Source organism: Dama dama, chromosome 17 (genome assembly GCF_033118175.1).
Source record: "Dama dama isolate Ldn47 chromosome 17, ASM3311817v1, whole genome shotgun sequence".
Classification (NCBI taxonomy): domain Eukaryota; kingdom Metazoa; phylum Chordata; class Mammalia; order Artiodactyla; family Cervidae; genus Dama; species Dama dama.
The window spans coordinates 28,652,543-28,674,705 of record NC_083697.1 but is presented as its reverse complement, the minus strand read 5'-3'; the positions used below and the strand labels follow the sequence as shown (position 1 = coordinate 28,674,705).

Below are 22,163 nucleotides of genomic sequence, written 5' to 3'. Positions count from 1 at the left end.
GTGGTCCCTGTTCAAGATGGCAACATAACTATGTCTCCAAAAAAATGACAGCTTGTAAAAAAGTTAAATAAATAAAAACAAAGATCCCCTGAGAGAAAGGTATGATGCTGCCATTTCAAAGATGGATAAGAAGTGGTATACACAAACTAATGGAAGTTCAACAGTGGAGTGTTAAAATTAGAGATTAAAGTTGGAAAGTATCTGAAGACCTCTCTTGCTGAGGGAAAGCAGCAGAGATGATACTGATGATAAGCATTTAGTAAAAGTCCACTGTGTGCCAGGGTCTGTGTAATCACCTTCCATCCACTACCTCACTTAAGCTACATAACATCTCTTAAGAGTTGCTGACTCTTAGATGGGAAAATGGAGATTAAGTAATTTATTCAAGTTTATTATGGACAGTATGTGGCCCAGCCAGGATTTGGAGTCATGTGCTCTTAAGAACTAAGCTACAAAATGAAAATTCTCAGACATTAATATCCATTTTGTAAACCTGTCAGATATGAAAAACATAATACCAATACTGTGAGTAAACAGTTCTATAAATATTAAACCTTATACCATCACATTTTGTGAATAAAAAAACTCTTCACGACACATGACTACTTAGCATAACAGATAAGCAAAAACTTTGAACCTATGTTTTTCATGAACCCTCACTAAACTTTCTTCACGTAAAGGTCTCTCAGCCTGAACTGATGCTCCCAGCTTACATATTCTAAAATTAAGAATGTCGACGTACATGGATATCTCTAAATTCCAGATGCAATGTTATGTTTCTAGAAAACCTAAGTATCTATAGCTTTAGAAGAAGTTATAAACCCAAATTGGACACTAACCACAGGAAATGTTAAATACACGAGGGCTAAAAAAAAAATATGCACCCCAGGATGCAAATTGGCACAGTCCCTATGGAAAACAGTATGAAAGTTACTCAGAAAACTAAAAACAGAATTACCATACGATTCAGCAAAACCACTCCCAGGCACATATTCAGACAAAACTATAATTCAAAAAGATACATGCAATTCTATAGCCATGACATGTAAACAACCTAAATGTCTATCAACAGATGAGTGGATAAAGAAGATGTAATACATACATACAATGGGTTACTACTAAGTCATAAAAGAGTGAAATAAAAAAAAAAAAAGAGTGAAATAATGCTATTCGCAGCAACATGGATGCAACCACAGATTATCGTACTAACTGAAGTGAGAAAGATAAATATATGATCTCGTTTATAAGTGGAATATGAAATATAACTCAAATGAACCTATCTATGAAACAGAATCATGGACATACTGAACAGACAGGTGGTTACCAATGGAGAGAGAGCTGGGGGAGGGATAGAGTGAGAGGTTGTGGTTAACAGATGCTTAATAAGCTTTTATAATAGTTCATAGAATGGATAAACAATAAAGTCCTACTGTATAGCACAGGGAACTATATTTAGTATCTTATAATAAACCACAGTGGAAAAGAGTATTTTAAAAAGGGTATATATACATATATATATATACACACACACACACATACACACACACATATATGTGTATATATACCTGAATCACTTGGCTGCACAGCAGCAATTAATCCAACATTGTAAAGCCAGCTGTACTTCAATAAAAAACAAACTAAAATAAAACCTATGCCCCTCCAGGTCACTGTTACATGTCCATTCTGGCATGTCCAGACTGTTACATTGGTGAATTTGTCTCAACAAAGCCAATCATCACTATTTTATTTATATTGTTCCTAAACATTAAAATGGAAAAGGTCCCTAACTCATTCTGTGAGGTTAGTACTAGCACATGCACACCAAACACTACGAGCTGGGTCCCATGGGCCAAATATTTCTTGCAAGGAGCTCCAACCAGTCCATCCTAAAGGAGATCAGTCCTGAGTGTTCATTGGAAGGACTGATGTTGAAGCTGAAACTCCAGTAATTTGGCCATCTTATGGGAAGAGCTGACTCATTGGAAAAGACCCTGATGCTGGGAAAGATTGAGGGCAGGAGGAGAAGGGGACGACAGAGGATGAGATGGTTGGATGGCATCACCGACTCATGAGTTTGGGTGGACTCCGGGAGTTGGTGTTGGAAAGGGGGGCCTGGCGTGCTGCATGCAACTCATGGGGTTGCAAAGAGTCGGACACAACTGAGCGACTGAACTGAACTGAATAATTATGTTTAGATAACATTTTTTTAGATAACATTTTTAATACTGCATATAAATGTTATGAGACCCAACATCCATTCTCCTATTACTATAGTCCCCTCGTCTTTCTTTGTGAACCTCATCTACTTGATTCAATTTTTAAAAACAAATTTGGCTCCTCTAGGAATGAGTTTACAATTCTTAATCTTATCACCTCTGTCACAAACCACCCAATTCTACTCCTGGGCAACAGGTGGTGGTTTAATTGCTCAGTTGTGTCTGACTCTTTGTGACCCCTTGGACTGTAAACTTCCAGGTTCCTCTGACCATGCGGTTTTCCAGGCAAGAATACTGGAGTGGGTTGCCATTTCCTTCTGCTGTGCATCTTCCCGACCCAGGGATTGAACCTACATCTCTTGTGTCTCCTGCATTGTAGGCAGATTCTTTACTCACTGAGGTATCAGGGACCAATTTTACTTGTGAATATAAATTTTAAAATCCTACCAAAATCTTAGCAAATCAAATCCAGCAGGGCAAAAGAACAAGGCGTTATAACTAACTAGAGCTTGGATTATGACTAGCTTATCATTAGAAAATTAACTCACATTAGTCACTATATTGGGGCTTCCCAGGTGGCACTATCGGTAAAGAAACTGCCTGCTAATGCAGGAGACATAAGAGACGCAGCTCTGATCCCTGGGTCGGGAAGATCCCCTGGAGAAAGGCATGGCACCCCGCTCCAGCACTCTTGCCTAGAGAATCCCATGGACAGAGGAGCCTGGCGGGCTACAGCCCACAGGGTCTCAAAGAGCTGGACACGACTGAGGCAACTTAGCACATGCACAGTCACTATATTAATATCTTCAAGAACTAAAAGGAGGGAGGAGGGAAAGAAGCAGTGTATCAAATAAATCATCTAATGCAGACATTCTCGGCCTTTGGGGATCCATGGATAGGCTCCAAAGAGTTCCTGACAACCTGTGATTCAAAGTGCAATATTGGTGTACATGTGGTAAGTTTCAAAGACAGGTTAATTCTCAAAGAAGTCAATTCATGAATCCTTTCACATGTTGCAGCATTATTGGGCTGTGCTAAAAAAGAAAAGTACAGAAAAATATACATCAGTATTCAAACTGTTGCATTTTTTAAACAGATTCTTAAAATTCTACTTCATTAAAAAGCATGACAGGGCTTCCCTGACAGCTCAGTGGTGCAGAGTCTGTCTGCCAGTGTGAAGGACATGGGTTTGATCCCTGGTCTGGGAAGATGTTACCTACATCAGAGCAACTAAGCCTGTGGTCTAGAGCCTGAGAGTCTAGTTGCCCTAGATCATGTGCTCAGCAACAAAAGAAGCCACCACATTGAGAAACATGTGCACCCCAAGGAAGAGTAGTCCCCCACTTTCCACAACTAAAGAAAGCCCGGGCAGCAAAGACCCAGCACAGCCAATAATAAGTAAACAATTTTTTTTAAAAAAAGCATGACAGGCACAGCATTTTTACTAGGAACCTAGAGGTTATCATACTAAATGGAGTAAGTCAGAAAGAGAGAGACAAATATCATTATATTACTAATATGTGGAATCTAAAATACAAATTGATGTATCTATGAAACAGAAACAGACTCACAGATATAGAGAATAGACTTGTGGTTGCCAAGTGGGGGGGGAGGAGGTAGGAGAGGAAAGGAATAGGAGTTTGAGATTAGCAGAGACAAACCATCATATATAGGATGAACAATAATGTCCTACTGTATAACACGGGGAACTATATTCAAGACCCTATGACAATCCCATATGGAAAAGAATATGAAAAATAATATATATTATAAATATAACTGAGTTATCTTGCTACATGGAAGAAATCAACATAACTAGTTTGGTTTATAGTTGTAAACCAACTATACTTCAATAAAATTTTTTTAAATATCCAAAAAGTGGAAATACAAATGCCCATCAACTGACTAGATAAACAAATGTGGGATACCCATATAATAAAATACTATTCGACAATAAAAAGGAATGAAGTACTGATACATGCTACAACATGGATGAAACTAAAATATTTTGCTAAGTGAAAGAAGCCAGTCACAAAAGACTGCCTATTGTGTGACTTTACTTATACAAAATGTCCAGAGTAGGCACCTCCATAGAGAAAGAAAGCAGATTAATATTTGCCTGGGAGAAGGCAGAGCAGAAATCGGGAATCAGTGTTAACAGGTACAGTATATTTTAGATAGCGATGATAGTTGCAAATACTGAAAATATACTAAAAACTACAGTGGAGTTCATGGTATATGATAAAAAGAGAAACCTTCCTGCCAATGACATGCAGCATACAGAAGAAATGAGTTTCATTGTTCTGAGCCATGGAAATTTGGGGTTGTTGGGTTATCACAGAATATATTATCCTATTTTAATAATGTACCAAATAAATAAACAATTCATCTATTTACTTACAAATTAAATCAGAAAATCCATGCCCTCTCAAAATCTTTAGACAAAATTTCATCATCCTACATTTATCAGGTTATAGGTCCCTGTATCAAAGCGAACTTGGTTTGATATGAATCTCTATATGCGACTGAACACTACTATTTGAAAGTGTCATGAAACTCAGTGACACTTAAAACCTGAAAATACACAGTAGATATTGGAATATAAATCTGCAAATATTTGTTAAATGTTTCCAAACATTTAGTTTTATTTTCTATGATTTTACTTTGTCGTCATCTTAGACAACAAAAAAGGGAAGATTAAATGCTGGATAATTGCATTCTTGTATGTAAAAAAAATTTCTTTTGCTATTTTGAAAATTAAACATCATTCAAAGAATTATAATGCCCTTAATACTAGTGTATAAGCATCAGTACAACACATTTAAAGTGAATTAAATAATAATCCAATTTAAAATTACACAAGGTGGTAGAAGACATACTGTATATGTATCTGCCAAATCACTTTATCATAAAGTGATTTCCAAATGCATCATTTTTTCCATTTTCAAAAATCCTACCCATCAAAAAGTTCTATTATCACATCTTTCATTCAGATTTTCCTAATTATTATCATAGATGTTTTTTTAATTGTGTGAGGTTACATGTGATCATTCTGTCTTACTTTTTTCCTTTTAAAGCTCACAGGAAGATTTCTTCTTAGACTGTATGTAAGTAGTCAAGGACCTTATGCTTACAGAAATCATATCTTAGAAAACCAAAATCATGTCTCAGATTTTTAATGTCTTGAAATATCCCTACCAGTGTTATCATTCCCACCAAATATTGGGATTCTCTATATTTTCCATTGCTGATCTATTAATTGTGGTGGTCATTTGATGGCAAAGCAAATCTAATGGGATATTTAAGTATAAGTGTATAAATTAAAAAAAAAAGAAGGGGAGGACAGGCCCACCATTTTTACTACAAATTGAAGGTTTGGGGCAACTGTGCCTCCAGCAAGTCTATCAGTGCCATTTTCCAACAGCATCTGCTCATTTTGTATCTGTGTCACATTTTGGTAATTTATACAATAATTCCAACTTTTAAACTATTACTATGCTTGTTATAGTGATCTGTAATCAGTGATCTTTGATGTTATTACTGTAATTATTTTGGGATGCCACAAACCCCACCCACATAAGATGGCAAATTTAATTCGTAAGTATTGTGGGTATTCTGACTGCTCCACTGACCAGCCATTCCTCCATGAGGGACTGAAGAGACCAGCGATTTTCTTCAGGCCTTCCTGTTCCCTGAGACACAACAATATTGAAATTAGGCCAAGTAAGTGTTCAAGTGAAAGCAAGAGAATATGCCTCTCCTTTAAATCAAAAGCTAGAAATGATTCAAGTTAATGAGGAAGGCATGTCAAAATCCAAGACAGGCCAAAAGATAGGCCTCTCTCACCAGAGGCCTATTCACTTCTATTCACCAGCCAAGTTGTGAATGCAAAGGAAAACTTCTTGAAGAATATTTGAAGTGCTACTTCAGTGAAAACATGAATGATAAGAAAACGGAACAGTCTTATTGCTGATATGGAGAAGTTATGGATAGATCAAAACAGCCACATACTCTCTTAAGCCAAAGCCTATTCCAGAGCTGGGCCCTAATTCTCTTCAAGGCTATGAAGGCTGAGTGAGAGGTGAGGAAGCTGCAGAAGAAAAGCCTGAAGCCAGCAGAGATTGGTTCCTGAGACTTAAGGAAAGAAGCCATTTCCATAACATAAGAGTGCAAAGTGAGGCAACAAGGGCTTGATGTAGAAGCTGCAGCAAGTTATCTAGAATATCTCGCTAAGATCATTTTTAAAAGTGGCTACATTAAACAACAAATGTTCAACGTAGATGAAACAGCCTTCTACTGGAAGGAAATGCCATCTGAGACTTCAACAGCTAGAGAGCAGAAGTTAATGCTGGCTTCAAAGCTTCAAGAGACAAGATGACTCTCTTGTTAGGAGCTAATGGACTTGGTGGCTTTAAGTTGAAACCAGTGGGTGATGCAGTCGTAAAGAATGTGCCTGCCAATGCAGGAGACACAAGAGTCTGAAGTTGAGAAGATCCCCTGGAGTAGGAAATGGCAACTCACTCCAGTGTTCTTGCCTGGAAAATTCCATGGACATAGGAGCCTGGTGGGCTACAGTCCATAGGGTCACAAAGAGTCAGACATGACTAAGCGCGCGCACACACACACACACACACACACACAATGCTCACTTACCATTCCAAAAATCTGAGGTCCCTTTAGGATGACGCTCAATCTACTCTACGCTGTGCTTTATCAATGGCACAACAAAGTGTGGATGACAGCACATCTGTTTACAACACAGTTTCCTGAATACTTTAAGCCCACTGTTGGGACCTACTGCTAGGAAGAAAACATTCCTACTCATTGAAAACACACCTGGTCACCCAAGCGCTCTGATGGAGATGTACAGTGAGATTAATGTTGTTTTCATGCCTGCTAATACAACATCCATTCTGAAGCCATGGATCAAGAAGTAATTTTGACTTTCAAGTCTTATTATTTAGGAAATACACTTTGTAAGGCTAAAGACAGAAATTCTTCAGACAGATCTGGATAAATTCAATTGAAAACCTTCTGGAAAGGATTCATCATTCTAGATGACATGAAAGAACATTTACAAATCATGGGAAGAGGTCAAAATGTCAACATTCCTATGGGAGTTTGGAGGAAGTTGATTCCAACCCTCATGAAAGACTCGAGGGGTTCAAGACTTCAGTGGAGGAAGGAACTGAAGATGTGCTGGACACAGCAAGAGAATCAGAATTAGAAGTGGAGCCTCAAGATGTGACAGAATGGCTTCAATCTTGTGATAAAACCTAAGTGGATGAGGAGTTGCTTCCTATGGATGGGAAAAGAAACTGGTTTCTTGAGGTGGAACCCATTCCTGGTGAAGATGCTGCAGAGACAGTTGAAATGATAACAAAGGATTTAGAGAATATCACATAAGAATAGATGATAAAGCAATGGCAGAGTTGCAGAGGACTGATTCCAATTTTGAAAGTTTTACTTGTGGGTAAAATGCTATCAAACAGCCTTATGTGCTGTGGAAAAACAATTCCTAAAGGCAGAAATCAATTGATGTGGCAAACTTGATTGTCTCATTTTCAAAAATTGCCACAATCACACAATCTTCAGCAACCACCATCCTGATTAGCTGACAGTCATCAACATCGGGGCAAGACCCTCGACCCGCAAAGAAATTACAGCTTGCTGAGGCCCAGGTGATTGTTAGCATTTTTTACCAAGGAAGTATTATTTTATTAAGCTCTGTACATTGTTTCTTAAGACATAACGCTATTGCACACTTAATAGACCACAGTATAAACATAACTTTTACATGCACTAGGAAACCAAAAATTCATATGACTAGGTTTACTGCACTACTCTCTTTATTGTGGTATAGGGAACCAAATCCACAGTATCTCTGAGGTATGTCTGAACTTTTTTTCTTTGAAGATTTTATTACTTCTGGCACAGCAGGAATGAGCACGGCATTGTATTGGTTCTCTCCCCCACATCCCAGTTCCTACTGGGACGACACAGATGGATTCATTGAGTGCCACGCATGTGCTAAGCTGTGTTACACTGAGGCACGCTGAGTTTGGGGACTCCATGCTGAGAGGCATATAGAATCTCAGTTCCATGGCCAGGGATCCAACACGCAGCCCCTGCACTGGAAGCATGGAATCTTAACGACTGGCCCACCAGGGAAGTCCATGAACTTACTTCTAAGACGATCGTTCGGATGTTTTTCACGTACAGCGTCACATAGTCATTGATGTAGATATGCGAGTAGTTGGGCTGTGTATCATACCAACCCATCATTAGTGCTGCTTCATTTTCATTATTCCCACTCCATGTGATGATAGAGGGATGAGATTTCAGTCTCCGGACCTAAAATTGAAGAAAACATAAAACAATTTTCAAATGCTCAACATAAAAAGGCTCAGAGTTGTAATTATTCATAAAATTATAGCCATTGCCTTTCTGCATGTGTATTTTTACATATCAGAAAACTCATCAGAAAATGAGCAGTAATGTTACATGTGGGAAGACATTTTAAGAAACCTCTGACATTCTTTTTATCTACATTTTATAAATATTGATAAAATATGGTTCCTCTTCTTTTATAAAAATTGATGAAAATATAATCCCTTTTACTAAAGAGAAAAATAAATCAACTCATCATTATCTGACTCACCACAAAAGGTTCTAAAAAATACAAAGGGCAGGAGGCATTACATTACAGAGGTTAGTTTCTCAAATGCAAGTTGGAGTTTCTGAGGAAGAAACAAATAAGGCAGAACAAACACCACTGCTGAGAGAGGGACTGAAGTCCCACACAGTCTCCAGCAAGATGAGAAAACCACCAGGACAGGTAGAGAGGGCTTTACAAAGCAAGTGAGTACCACAGAGATTCTGGAATTTACAAAGACATGAAACATTCTAAAGGAAAAAAGATTAAGACATCAAGAGTCTGTCCTCTGAAATAACTACGTCATATCTTAAGACTCTGGCCACTTGATGGGAAGAGCTGACTCATCGGAAAACACCCTGATGCTGGGAAACACTGCAGGCAGGAGGAGAAGGGGACGACAGAGGATGAGATGGTTGGATGGTATCGTGTTTCAAGGTACATGAGTTTGAGCAAACTCTGGGAGATGGTGAAGGACAGGGAAGTCTAGCATGCTGCAGTCCATGGGGTTGCAAAGTGTTGGACATGACTTAGCGAATGAACAGCAACGTCTTAAGAAATCAACTAAGGTTAAGTCACTGAATATATCTAAATACAGAAAAAGAAATTGAGGAATCTGAAAGCCCTGCATGATCTGGGCTCACTATAGGCCAGCCCTTCATAGAGGTGAAAGGATTCAGTTCTTCTGACACATTGGAAGATAAGCCCAGCAGAAGAGGGCAATTAAATCTCTCTGAGAACAACAGAATGAGTCAATGGTCAAGAGAAATTCTTTTGGAACATGTTTTAGCAATATAACCTTATTGGTTTTCATAGCTTCTCTTGCACTAGAATGGATGGTTACACGACGGACTTCAGCTGATGTTCTCACTGTGGTCTCCACTCAATATGCTAAGTAATCCACATGTGAAATAGAGATGTATTAAGAATACCTTAAAGAGATATATGTAATTTAAAAAATTAAAGTTTGTGTTTTTTCTAAGCTAGTCTTATAAACAATATTTCCTTATTTGCCTCTGAAAATACTGTTTATAAGGTAGCTTCCCTGATAGCTCAGTTAGTAAAGAATCCACCTGCAATGCAGGAGACCCCAGTTCGATTCCTGGGTCAGAAAGATCGCTGGAGAAGGGATAGGCTACCCACTCCAGTATTCCTGGGCTTCCCTGGTGGCTCAGCTGGTAAAGAATCCACCTGAAATGCAGGAGACCTGGGTTCGATCCCTGGGTTAAGAAGATCCCCTGGAGAAGGGAAAGGCTACCCACTCCAGTATTCTGGCCTGGAGAATTCCATGGACTGAATAGTCCATGGGGTTGCAAAGAGTCAGACACAACTGAGCAATTTTCACTTTCATTTTTCATATACAGGTAAAAGAGGGCTATGACCAGTTGTGACAGGCATGCTTATGGTACTGATGAAAATACAAATACCGAAGAGACAAAAAACTTCAGTGACTCTATGCTGTACACACCCTTCAAATTGACCTAGAATTTTATGGTGAGCTTTACTTTAAAATTTTAATAAACCCTGCACAAAAAGTTCTCTTTAATAATACATAAAAGAACTGAGAACACATAGATATATTTTAATTGTGTGAAGGAAAGTTAAAAATAAAACTGAAATGTTTACAACCTACATAACTACAATTAATATTTTAAAAGTTATTCACTCATCCATCCACCTATACATCGGATGAATAACACAGCCGGGTCATGGGGGAACTTGCCCTAAGCCTCAGGGAGATTACAATCTTGATGGAGTGACAAAACATTGAACAAGTAATTTCAAGTGTGATGTATGTAACACAAAGAGAAAATGACCTAATCTAGACTTGTAGACATAGTAAGTTTCTTCCAAGAGTCATGCCCAAAGTAAGACGAGTCAGAAAAAGAACGATTCAGATCATCCGCAGGGAAGGGTAACAGGCAAGGCATTCCAGGTCAGGGAAAGTACGGGGAATATGGTATCTAAGGAGGCTGGGGAGACAGGCAGAGACAAGAAAGTGCATGGTGAGGATCTTTAACTGTATCTAGAGGGCTCTGAGTAAGGGATGATTCAATGCTCACTTTCTAAACTTAAGAAAAAACAGACACAGATAACAAACTATGATACAATGAATTATTATCATAAGGCAATCACACTTGCAACACCATCTAGGCTAAGAAATCTTCACCAACACCCCAGGAGCCCTCATGTACCCCTTCCTAATCATAGTCATTCCTTCCTTCCAAAAGTAACCACTATCTTGAGTGTCATAATATTTTTTTCATTTCTTTTGGTTTTCCCCACAAATATACATTCACAGACACCAATGATGAACTTAAAGATTTTAACATACTCGATGGATTTCGATCCACTGACATTCTTATCCTTACTGAATTTCAAATTGTCCCACTTTTGGTCAGTCAGTCTCATCAACGTTCTTCTAACATATCTTTGGTAGCTTCCTTGTTATTTGTATGCCAAAATATTCCAGCATCATCTAGTATATCTCTTGCTCCAGACCTAGAACCAGCCATTCCTCTAAGAACCCTTCTTTTAGTGGGAAAGACTATTTCAATATAAGGATGCTCAATATGACTAGGCTGTTCACTGTTTTTAAGATTTTTCAGTGAACAGAGCTAGGATATAATCACTTCTTTGCATTTACAGATCTATAAATATAAGGTATTTATATGTGGAATGCAACAGAAATCAAGGAGTTAAGAATCAAAATTTTTGGCCTGAGAAATTCAAAGACTGGTATTGCCATTTATTGAGGTGGGGAACACAGCAAGAAAAGCAAGTCTGGGAAAGGTAATATAAGTTTGGTTTAGACATGCTACATTTGAGATTCCTATTACACCTCCAGGTAGGGGTTCCAAGCAGGAAGCTGGATAATAAGAACCAGGAATTCAGCAGAGAAGTCAGGGCCAGGAATAAATCTGACAGTCATCCACCAATAAGTGGAATTAGAACCATGAGACTGGATGGAATCACTCAAGGAGTCAATCACCTGGCTGATTTTTTTTTTTTCTCCCATGAGATTTAATAAAGAGAACAAAAAGAAAAAAAAAGAAAAGAAATTAAACACAGCATGGTAAATCAGCTATACTTCAATGGAATTTAAAACAAGAAAAAACACGGACAGGTTTAACAAAAGGCAAAACTAAAACTTAAGACTTTACTTCTTGGAATGGTAATGACATACCTGTTGAGTGACTTCTTCTCTCACGGAATCCATGAAATCCTCATCGGTTGGGTAAAGTGCACAGGCAAACATAAAATCCTGCCATATCTAGCAAATCAAATAAGAGGCAACACAGTACTCCCATAGATTTCATTGCACAGAAGGAAATTCTCTGTCCTAAACCTTGGGCATTATCTTTCATGTAAACAAAAATCAACTTAGCCTGAAGTGTGTGACCGTTTTCGCAGTGCAAGGCATGAGGTACTGGTAAATGCACTTTACAAACTCTCTAGGACTGTAGGGAAGCCTGAGAAGCGAAAACATTAGGTGGGCAGAAAAGAAAAAAAAACAGAGGAATTCAATTAAGGAAATAGTGCTTGTGTTGTGGAGAATATGAAATTCAGTAAAGATGTCTCCCAACCTCTCCTCATTTCTAATTCATTCTAATTTTCACCAGGAATTTGGTTTTGAGAAATGGCCCAGACTGTTAAGAAACGTACTTTTTTTTAAAATCAAAGGATTAACTTTTCATGGCCAAAAGGATCACTTCATGGACATTTTAGAGGGGAAACCACGTAAGTGCAATTGGGCTTCCCAGGTGGCGCTAGTGGTAAAGAATTCACCTGCTAATGTAGGAGACGCTAAGAGAAACGGGTTCAATCCCTGGGTCGGGAGGGTCCCCTGGAGTAGGAAATTGCAACATACTCCAGTATTCTTGCCCAGAGAATCCCATGGACAGAGGAGCTTGGTGGATGAGTGTCCACAGGTTGCAAAGTGCCAAACAGGACTCAGGACGCACCCTTCAGGGAGACCACAAGGAGAGCGGTTTAGGGCACAGAGCCATATCTGTTGCCCTGAGTCAGAACTTCATTCCCACCATATACCCACTGTGTGAGCCTGGGAAAGTTAGTTAACCTCTCCACATGCCAGTAAAAAGGGGATAGAGAACAACAGTAACTACCTCATATGGTGGGCATGAAGATGAAATACAATAATAAATGCAGAGCACTGAGAACAATGCCCAGAGTATTACAGAATATTGATACACCATGACCATCGGCATTATCAATATTATTAAAATTACTGCTCTTCTATGAAGTGCTTTATATCTTAGAACTGCAACACTAGAATTAAAAGAACATATTTCCTTTGCCTAACCCTCACCAATGCAAACCATGTTCAGAGGTACTTAATGAGAGTATTAAACACATCTTTTAAAATGTAATCATTTTTCTTCTCTCTAGGTCTTGTTAGATCTCCTTAAAGTTAAAATTTTTTAATATTTTATTTTTCTTTTTATGCTTAACCTCTTATCACAAAGAGAGTTACAAAGAAAATATAGATATATGCTTTGATATAACCAATATGCAGAATGTCTATCATTTAAAAATAATCAAATAATCATGATATTTGCTATCAATTATGGCTCTGGGTTTGCTAGATGCCATTTATTTCTCTGCCAAAAAAAAAAAAGTGGAACATCATTCTTGGCTCTGAGAAAAGAAGGAATGGGCTATGATACCACTTATATGTGGAATCTAAAATATGACACAAATGAATTTATGAAAGAGAAACATAACTTATTGTTATCAAAGGAGAAGGAGGTGGGGAGGGATAAATTAGGAGTTGAAGATTAGCAATTACAAACTATTACCTATAAAACAGATAAACAACAAGGACCTACTGCATAGCACAGGGAACTTTATTTAATATCCTGAAATAAACCATGATGGAAAAGAATATGCAATGTATGTATAACTGAATCACTTTGTGGTATTCCTGAAACTAGCACAACACTGTAAATAAACTATACAACAACAAAAAAACAAAGGAATGGGCAATATCCCCACTCAGAACACTGGAGGTCAAACTGAGGATATGGTAACATATCAACAAAATGGTGAGCTGTCAACTACATACCATTATTCCTAGTTCATCACAGAGTTTGTAGAATTCATCCTGCTCATAAATTCCTCCTCCCCAAACCCGGAGAGCATTCATGTTAGCATCCACAACAGACTGCAAAAGGAGCCGTAACCTACAGAAGAAAATTTTAAAACAAATGCTAATTTAAAATCTTGGGAACATTAAAAAAAAAAAAAAAGAACAAAATTTTAAGAAATATGCTGTGGTTGATAAACACATTTCAAATCACTGTTAAAAGAACACATTTTAATTATGATGGTTTGGATACAATGTACAGTGAAGAAAATGAGACAAAATTATATACACATTAACTGTAATTATAATTGACTTCGCTCATGGCTCAGACGGTAGAGAATCCATTTACAATGCAGGACATCTGGGATTGATCCCTGGGTTAGGAAGATGCCTTGGAGAAGGGAATGGCAACCCACTCCAGTGTTCTTGTCTGGAGAATTCCATGGACACAGGAGCCTGCAGGCTACAGTCCATGGGGTAGCAAAGAGTTGGACACAACTGAGCAACTAACACTTTCACTTCACTTTCTAACTGTAACCACATAAAAATAAACGTAGAGAAATTATGAGTGATATCTTTTCTCTGCCTTCTAAATTTTCAGTCACTATTACACTATTTTTAAAATTAAATTTTTGTTTTAAAGTTATCCTTGTAAACCTTAGAAACTGTGTTCATTTTATATAACCATTTCAAACTATAAGACAAAAATCAGAGTTTGAATATTAGTTTCTAGCTCACTCTCATCTTTTTTAAAAAAACAATTCCTCCAGTCCAGTACCCTCTTATCCAGTAAATTTCCTTCTTGCTCTAATTCCTATTTACATCACCTTCAGGAAAGTTTAGAAATTTGCATCCACCTTGACAGCATGTATCTTCCATTTCCAGAACGGCACCCAGAAGGGGAGGAAAAAGTCCAATAACAGGAAGACCATGGACCCAGAGCACTGTGCTCCTAGTAAAGACACCTCTGGGCAGGTTTACTAAGTGACGCAGCTGGGCTGCACAGTCGCCACCAAACCCTACCGGGAGCGGAGTCAAAGTGTTAGTCCTCAGTCGTGTCTGACTCTTTGCAACCCCACGGACTGTAGCCCACCAGGCGCCTCTGTTCATGGAATTCTCCAGGCAAGAATACTGGAGTGGGTTGCCATTTCCCACTCCAGGGAAGCTTCCCAGGTGGCGCTAGTGGTAAAGAACCTTCTGCCAATGCAGGAGATGAAAGAGACAACCCCTGGGTTCAATCCCTGGGTTAGAAAGATCCTCTGGAGAAGGGCACTGCAATCCATTCCAGTATTCTTGCCTGGAGAATTCCACGGATAGAGGAGCCTGGTGCGCTACAGTCCGTGGGATCACAAAGTCAGACACGACTGAAGCAACTTAGGACGCGTGCACTCCAGGGGATCTTCCCAACCCAGGGATCAAACCTGGGCCTCCTGCATTGCAGGTAGATGCATCTGAGCCACCAGGGTGGAAAGGAGACAGCAAAATTTCCATGCTCTGTCTGGAGAATGATTTTATTTTCATATGAAATTCAAAAATATTACACATTTTAAAGTAAAAGGATATTATTATAAATATAACTTTTGGCAAAATTAGAGTTTACATATACCAACCACATCTACATTCTAAACATATTATACCTCAATGCATATTTGTATAATATAAGTAAGTCCATCACTTCATGGCAAATAGATGGGGAAACAGTGGAAACAGTGGCTGACTCTATTTTGGGGAGCTCTAAAATCACTGCAGATGGTGACTGTAGCCATGAAATTAAAAGACCCTTGCTCCTTGGAAGGAAAGTTATGACCAACCTAGAAAGCATATTAGAAAGCAGAGACATTGCTTTGCCAACAAAGGTCCATCTAGTCAGGGCTATGGTTTTTCTAGTAGTCATGTATGGAGGTGACATTTGGGCTATACTGAAAGCTGAGCACTGAAGAATTGATGCTTTTGAACTGTGGTGTTGGAGAAGACTCTTGAGAGTCCCTTGGACTGCAAGGAGATCCAACCAGTCCATCCTAAAGGAGATCAGTCCTGGGTGTTCATTAGAAGCACTGATGGTGAAGCTGAAACTCCAATACTTTGGCCACCTCATGCGAAGAGCTGACTCACTGGAAAAGACTCTGATGCTGGGAAAGATTGAGGACAGGAGGGGAAGGGGACGACAGAAGATGAGCTGGTTGGATGGCATCACCAACTCAATGGACATGAGTTTGAGTAAACTCCGGGAGTTGGTGATGGACAGGGAGGCCTGGCGTGCTGCAGTCCATGGGGTCGCAAAGTGTTGGACATGACTGAGCGACTAAACTGGAGTGAACTGAAATGTGTTTATTTTCACTTCACAAAGCTTATTTTTACTATTACAAAGATAGCAGTTTATAAATCTAATCAGGAAATATTTTCTTGTTGACTCCTATTCTCAGAGCTTCAGATAAACGCTTTGAAGATTTCTTTAGTATTTTTTATTAAAGCATAATAAACATGAAGAATGTGTAAATATCTTAGCATGAAGAAGTAAATAGTTTTGATAAAGCACTGCATTACCAAATTTACCATTTACCATTTTTTTTGGTAAAGCATACCAAACAAACAAAAAAAAAACCCATGGTATTCGTCAAAAAAAATTTTTTAAGTCAAATTTAATCATCTTTTTTTACAGGGGCTAACTATCCAAGATGCACATTAGCCATTTGCTTGTTCCTCTGGAAACAATTTATAAAAATTAGATAGTTTCAGCAGTCTCAAATAGTTTAGCTGTAAGATGGTCTATAGCTCATGAGAATGAAATGACTTAAAAATTTTTTCCATTCTAGAGTTTTCATCATCCTAGAATTATATGTTACCTCTTGGTTCCTTCCACCAGAACAACAACAACAACAAAAATTAAAATGAGTAGCTCTTAAGCTCTGTGGGATTGATAATAATAAGAGGAACAAGAAATAAAGATGATAACTTACATGGCAGAGGTTACTCTATCCTGGAATAAATCTGCAGGGATCCAATTCGAGCCTTTCAGAAATATGGGAAGGCCATTAATTTTGAAGTAGAAACTCAGACCAGGAGAATCTTGTATGGGCTCTTCTACAAGTTCCACTGTCCTAAAATAAACCTATTGTTAACAGAATTAAATAATGAATATAAAATTTAAATCATAAGCATATGCCAAAACCAAACTATATTATTTACAATAGCCTTAAAAAAAAAGTTTTTTTTTTTTAAAAAAGCAAACTTCTGAGCAGTTTCTATGAACATAATTTAGTCTTAATTTTCTATCCACTTGAAGCTCTTAATGTGAAAGAGCATTTTTAAGAAAAAATATATATAAATTATTGCCAGATTCTGTTATTTCTCTTTGAGAAGAAAAACACAGAAACCATTAAAGAGTGAAAATATATTGTAGTCTTTCCTATGAAGTAGCATTTGCAATGTCAAAAAATATATATTTGAGATAACATTTCAAAATTAAAACAAAAATTGATACTACTTCACAAAAGTGGGGGAGAAAAGTCACCAGTTAAGCAGATACACCTTTGAAAAACAAGTTCTCATTTCAGTGCTATTAAAATCTGCCAAAACGTGCATCTTAGAATCAAAGAAATACAGCACAAGGTATTTCATTATTTAACAATTTTCCATCTTAGGAGCTCAATATTATAAAAACCATTTTGTTTAATGGGCAATTTAATCCTAACTAATTATCCATCAAACTCAATGTCTGAAAGAGCACAAGTAGAGAGACTGGAAATGTGAGCGATGTTTCAGCTGGAAGAAGGGACGGAGTTATCATTGCTGCGTGAGAAGCAGCTAAGATCTTTGTCCCAGAGACAGTCCAGCCAGGTTTCTCCACAGTTAAGCATGAGCAGCAAACTAGAAAAGATTGTATTCTTATCCAAATCTTCCTTCTTCCCAGCCATAAACTAGATCAAGGAATGAGGGAGATAGTTCCATACCAATAAAGCCTCATCTTGAAAACAAGATTATGCATTTCTTCTCTAACTAAAAATAATTAATAGATCAACTTATTTCATGTAGTAAAAGTGCCCACTGTTCTTCCACTTTCTGACGCTTACCCTAATTAATATGACATAACAAAAGATACCAGAGTTAACTTTGTAGGAAGACACAGAACAAGGCTTTGATGAGGATGACCTTGACATGGAATTACCACATCTGCTTTAGGATGCAAAAATGTTCTTTAAAAAAATGGTTATTTTCAGAGGTGACTTTCAAACATCTTGATGGTTGTTTCAAACATCTAGAACAACAGTTAAGTGTGACTAGGGGACCACGGGATCCCTGGGAACCTTTCAAGGGGATCTCTGAGTTCAAAACTATCTTCACAGTAAAGCTAAAACATTATATGCCTTTTTCACTCTTACTCTTTTGAGGGTACGATGGAATTTTCCAGAAGCTACAAGATGTGTGATGACATCATTCTGACAGCTAATGGAGTTTGTGTTTGTACATTCTGGTGTGTCCTATAGCAGAGGTTCAGGGCATAAAGAGGTACGTTTTCAGAGGTTAGTTTAATGTGTTCTCAGTACCACTCAGCTCTTCCTAGCTGTTGGTGATTATTCCTGCTATAATCTCTGTAGCCTCATTCCTGTTCAATAAATTCTTATTTTTAAACCCAAAGTTTTTGCTGCAACTTAAACAGAAACACAAAAGGATGAGGTACCGTTTGTTAACGTGTTCAAGTAATAATTTTTAAGTTTTCAAATAAAAATAAATTTTGATTTTTGAGACTCATTTAATGATATTTCATCTCATTCTAAAAGAAAACTTATAATGTTTTTCCTCATTTTTATCTTATTGTCTTAAAATGGGACTAGAAGATTAACATTCTCACCTACAATCACACTGTCTACATTTAAAAGTGCTGGAAAAAATGAAACTGACTTATCAGAGTCTTCTGACTCAAGGAAGGGAGGAATCTACTCCAAAGAAACTGGGAAAAATAGTAAGAAATGAGATTGTGATGAAAGCCATATTCCCTTCAACTTTATAAATGTTAATAATTTATCTTATAGTGCATTATGCAATTGGAGAAGGAAATGGCAACCCACTCCAGTACTCTTGCCTGGAGAATCCCATGGACAGAGGAGCCTGGCGGGCTACAGTCCATGGAGTTGCAAAGAGTTGGACACAACTGAAGAGAATTAGCACCCATACATTATGCAATGCAACATGTAAATAACAATAATATTTATGGTGCCAGTTACATTGTAGTATCATTTTGAGACCAATCATTCTAAGTATGAAGAAAAAGAAATTGAATATTTTAAACTTAGATGCGATAAGCTCTTCTGAAAGCAGTACATTCTTTACTACACTGTAATACATTGTTTATGTCATGTTATCATGTTTTTCAAACTAGAAATGAAAAAAGTCACTAGTACATCTCGTAGGGTTGGTTATCACACTGTATTTGCTAGAGAAGCACACATACTAGCTCAGAGAGTTTTACAGAGGGTAATATTGCTAGTGCCTTGGCAGAAATCAAGGCAGTGTCTCCAATTTGTGCTGGTAGTCATTATATTCCTCACCTTCATGCATTATTGGTGGGAGGAGCCAGATTCACTTAAGGACATCCTTGATAAAGCAACAAAAAATCATTAATTCTATTAAATCCCAATCTTGAATACACATCATTGTAGTAGTCTGTGTGATGCAATGATGAAATGGCAACTATGAATAAAGCATCATGCAGGATGGATGTCTTTAGGAAAAGCATCTGGGCCACAGTTTGAGTTGTAAGCTGAATTAGCCATCTGGTTCATAAAGCTTTATTTTAACTTGAAAGAACCACCAGAAAAACTGTTTATTCAGATTTTTGACTTGATAGACATTTTCTTGAAAATGACTAACTGAGCCTTGTCATTTCAAGGCAAATAACAGTTAAAAATTAGGATTTAGGAAAACTTGTACCCCCTACCAAGAGTTTGAGAACTTCCCAATACTTAAAAACATTTCAGAAGTTATTGACACTGGTATTAACAAATGTGAATGTGATTTTATACACTGAAATGGTTTAACATCTGGAAACATTTAAACATCTCCATACATCAACATTTTTCAAATAATCAATGCATTATAATATCATACATGCATAAAAGACCCATTACAACGAGAGCCCAGAAATAAACTCATGTGCCCATGGTCAATTACTCTTCGACAAAGAAGGCAAGAATATACAATGGGAAAAAGTCTCTTCAGCAAGTGGTGCTGGGAAAGCTGTAAATCAGTGCACGTAAACCAGTGAAGTTAGAACACGCCCTCACACAATACACAAAAATAAACTCAAAATGGCTTAAAGACCTAAACAGAAGACCTGCCGCCATAAAACTCCTAGCAGAGAACACAGGCAAATCATCCTTTGACACAAACCATACCCAAGTTCTCTTAGGCTGGTCTCCCAAGGCAACAGAAATAAAAGCTAAAATAAACAAATGGGATCTAATCAAATTTACAACTTTTTGCACAGCAAAGGAAACCATAACGATAAACAAAACAAAAAGAACCTATGGACTGGGAAAAAAGGTTTGCAAATGATGTGACTGACAAGGGATTAATCTCCAACATTTACAAACAGCTCATGCTTCCAGGGCTTTCCTGGTGGCTCAGAGAATAAAGCGTCAGCCTACAATGTGGGAGACCTGGGTTCTATCCCTGGATTGGGAAGATCCCCTGGAGAAGGAAATGGCAACCCACTCCAGTACTCTTGCCTGGAAAATCCCATGGACAGAGGAGCCTGGTAGGCTATAGTCCATGGGGTCGCAAAGAATAGGACACGACTGAGCGACTTCACTTAGTATTTCATGCGGCTTAATATAAAAAAACCAAGTAACCCAATCAAAAGATAGCCAGAAGACCTAAACATGCATTTCTCCAAAGAACAGACACAGATGGCCAACAGACACAGGAAAAGATGCTCAACACTGCTAATTATTAGAGAAGTGCAAATCAAAACTACAATGAGATAACACCTCAGGCCAGTCAGAACGGTCATCATTAAAAAGTCTAAAAATAACAAATGCTGGAAAGGGTATGGGGAAAGGGAATGCTCCTACACTGTTGGTGGGAGAGTAAGTTGGTGCAATCACTATGGAAAACAGTATAGAGTTGCCATATGATCCAGCAATCCCATTCCTAGTGATATATCCAAATAAAACTATAATTCAAAATGATACATGTAACTCTGTGTTCCCAACAGCACTATACACAATAGCCAAGATACAGAAACAATCTAAATGTCCAACAGAGAAATGGATACAGTGGATGTGCTATATATATACAATATGGAATACTACTGGAATGAAAAAAGAATAATGCCCATTTGCAGCAACATGGATAGACATAGAGATTATCATACTAAGTGAAGTAAGTCAGAAAGACAAATAACATATGATATCACTTGTATGTGGAATCTAAAATGTGAGGCAAATGAACTTATTTATGAAACAGACTCACTGACCTAGAGAACAGACATGTGGTTGCCAAAGAGAGTATGGGGGGAAACGGAGTGGGAGTTTGGGTTAGCAGATGCAAACTAGTATAAAAAGAATGGAAAATAACAAAGACCTAGTATATAGTACAATCCCTCGGACAGCAAGGAGATCAAACCAGTCAATCTTAAGGGAAATCAACCCTGAATACTCGGAAGGACTGATGCTAAAGCTGAAGCTCCAGTATTTTGGTCATCTGATGAGAACAGCTGACTCATTGGAAAAGTCCCTGATGCTGGGAAAGATTGAGGGCAGAAAGAGAAGAGGGCATCAGAGGATGAGATGGCTGGACGACATCACCCTTGCAATGGACATGAGCTTGGGCAAACTTCGGGAGATGGGGAGGGACAGGGACACCTGGTGGGCTGCAGTCCATGGGTTCACGAAGAGTAAGACATGAACTTAGCAACTAAACAACAACAATTTGGAAAACAGAACTCATTAGTCTTTATATTTATTAATGCTACAAATAGTATTAACAATAAAACACACCTTCTAACCTATTTTTTCTTTACTGTGCAAATGTTTTCATGAAAAGACAGCTATCCCTATATCCCAGTTCTGATGGTAACAATTTTATGACCCCAGCAAAGTAAACTTTAAAACATCTGCCAGTGCCTCAGAGATGAAGCAGTAGTGATCGGGCACTTTGCCCCCTGCACATCCCTGGACAGGTCACA

The 22,163-nt window shown here is 38.0% G+C and overlaps 1 protein-coding gene across 2 annotated transcripts in view; it reads right to left on the bottom strand.

Annotated features, from left to right (window-relative positions):
* Positions 1 to 22,163, bottom strand: part of MANBA (mannosidase beta) — a 131,250-nt gene that overhangs the window by 61,232 nt on the left and 47,855 nt on the right. For both annotated transcript variants that reach the window (XM_061164317.1, XM_061164319.1), the window contains exons 8-11: positions 16,936 to 17,087; positions 13,958 to 14,075; positions 12,059 to 12,145; positions 8,403 to 8,570 (exon numbers count right to left, since the gene is read on the bottom strand). In XM_061164317.1, the coding sequence (XP_061020300.1) occupies positions 8,403 to 8,570; positions 12,059 to 12,145; positions 13,958 to 14,075; positions 16,936 to 17,087 (525 nt within the window). The remainder of the gene's footprint in view (positions 1 to 8,402; positions 8,571 to 12,058; positions 12,146 to 13,957; positions 14,076 to 16,935; positions 17,088 to 22,163) is intronic.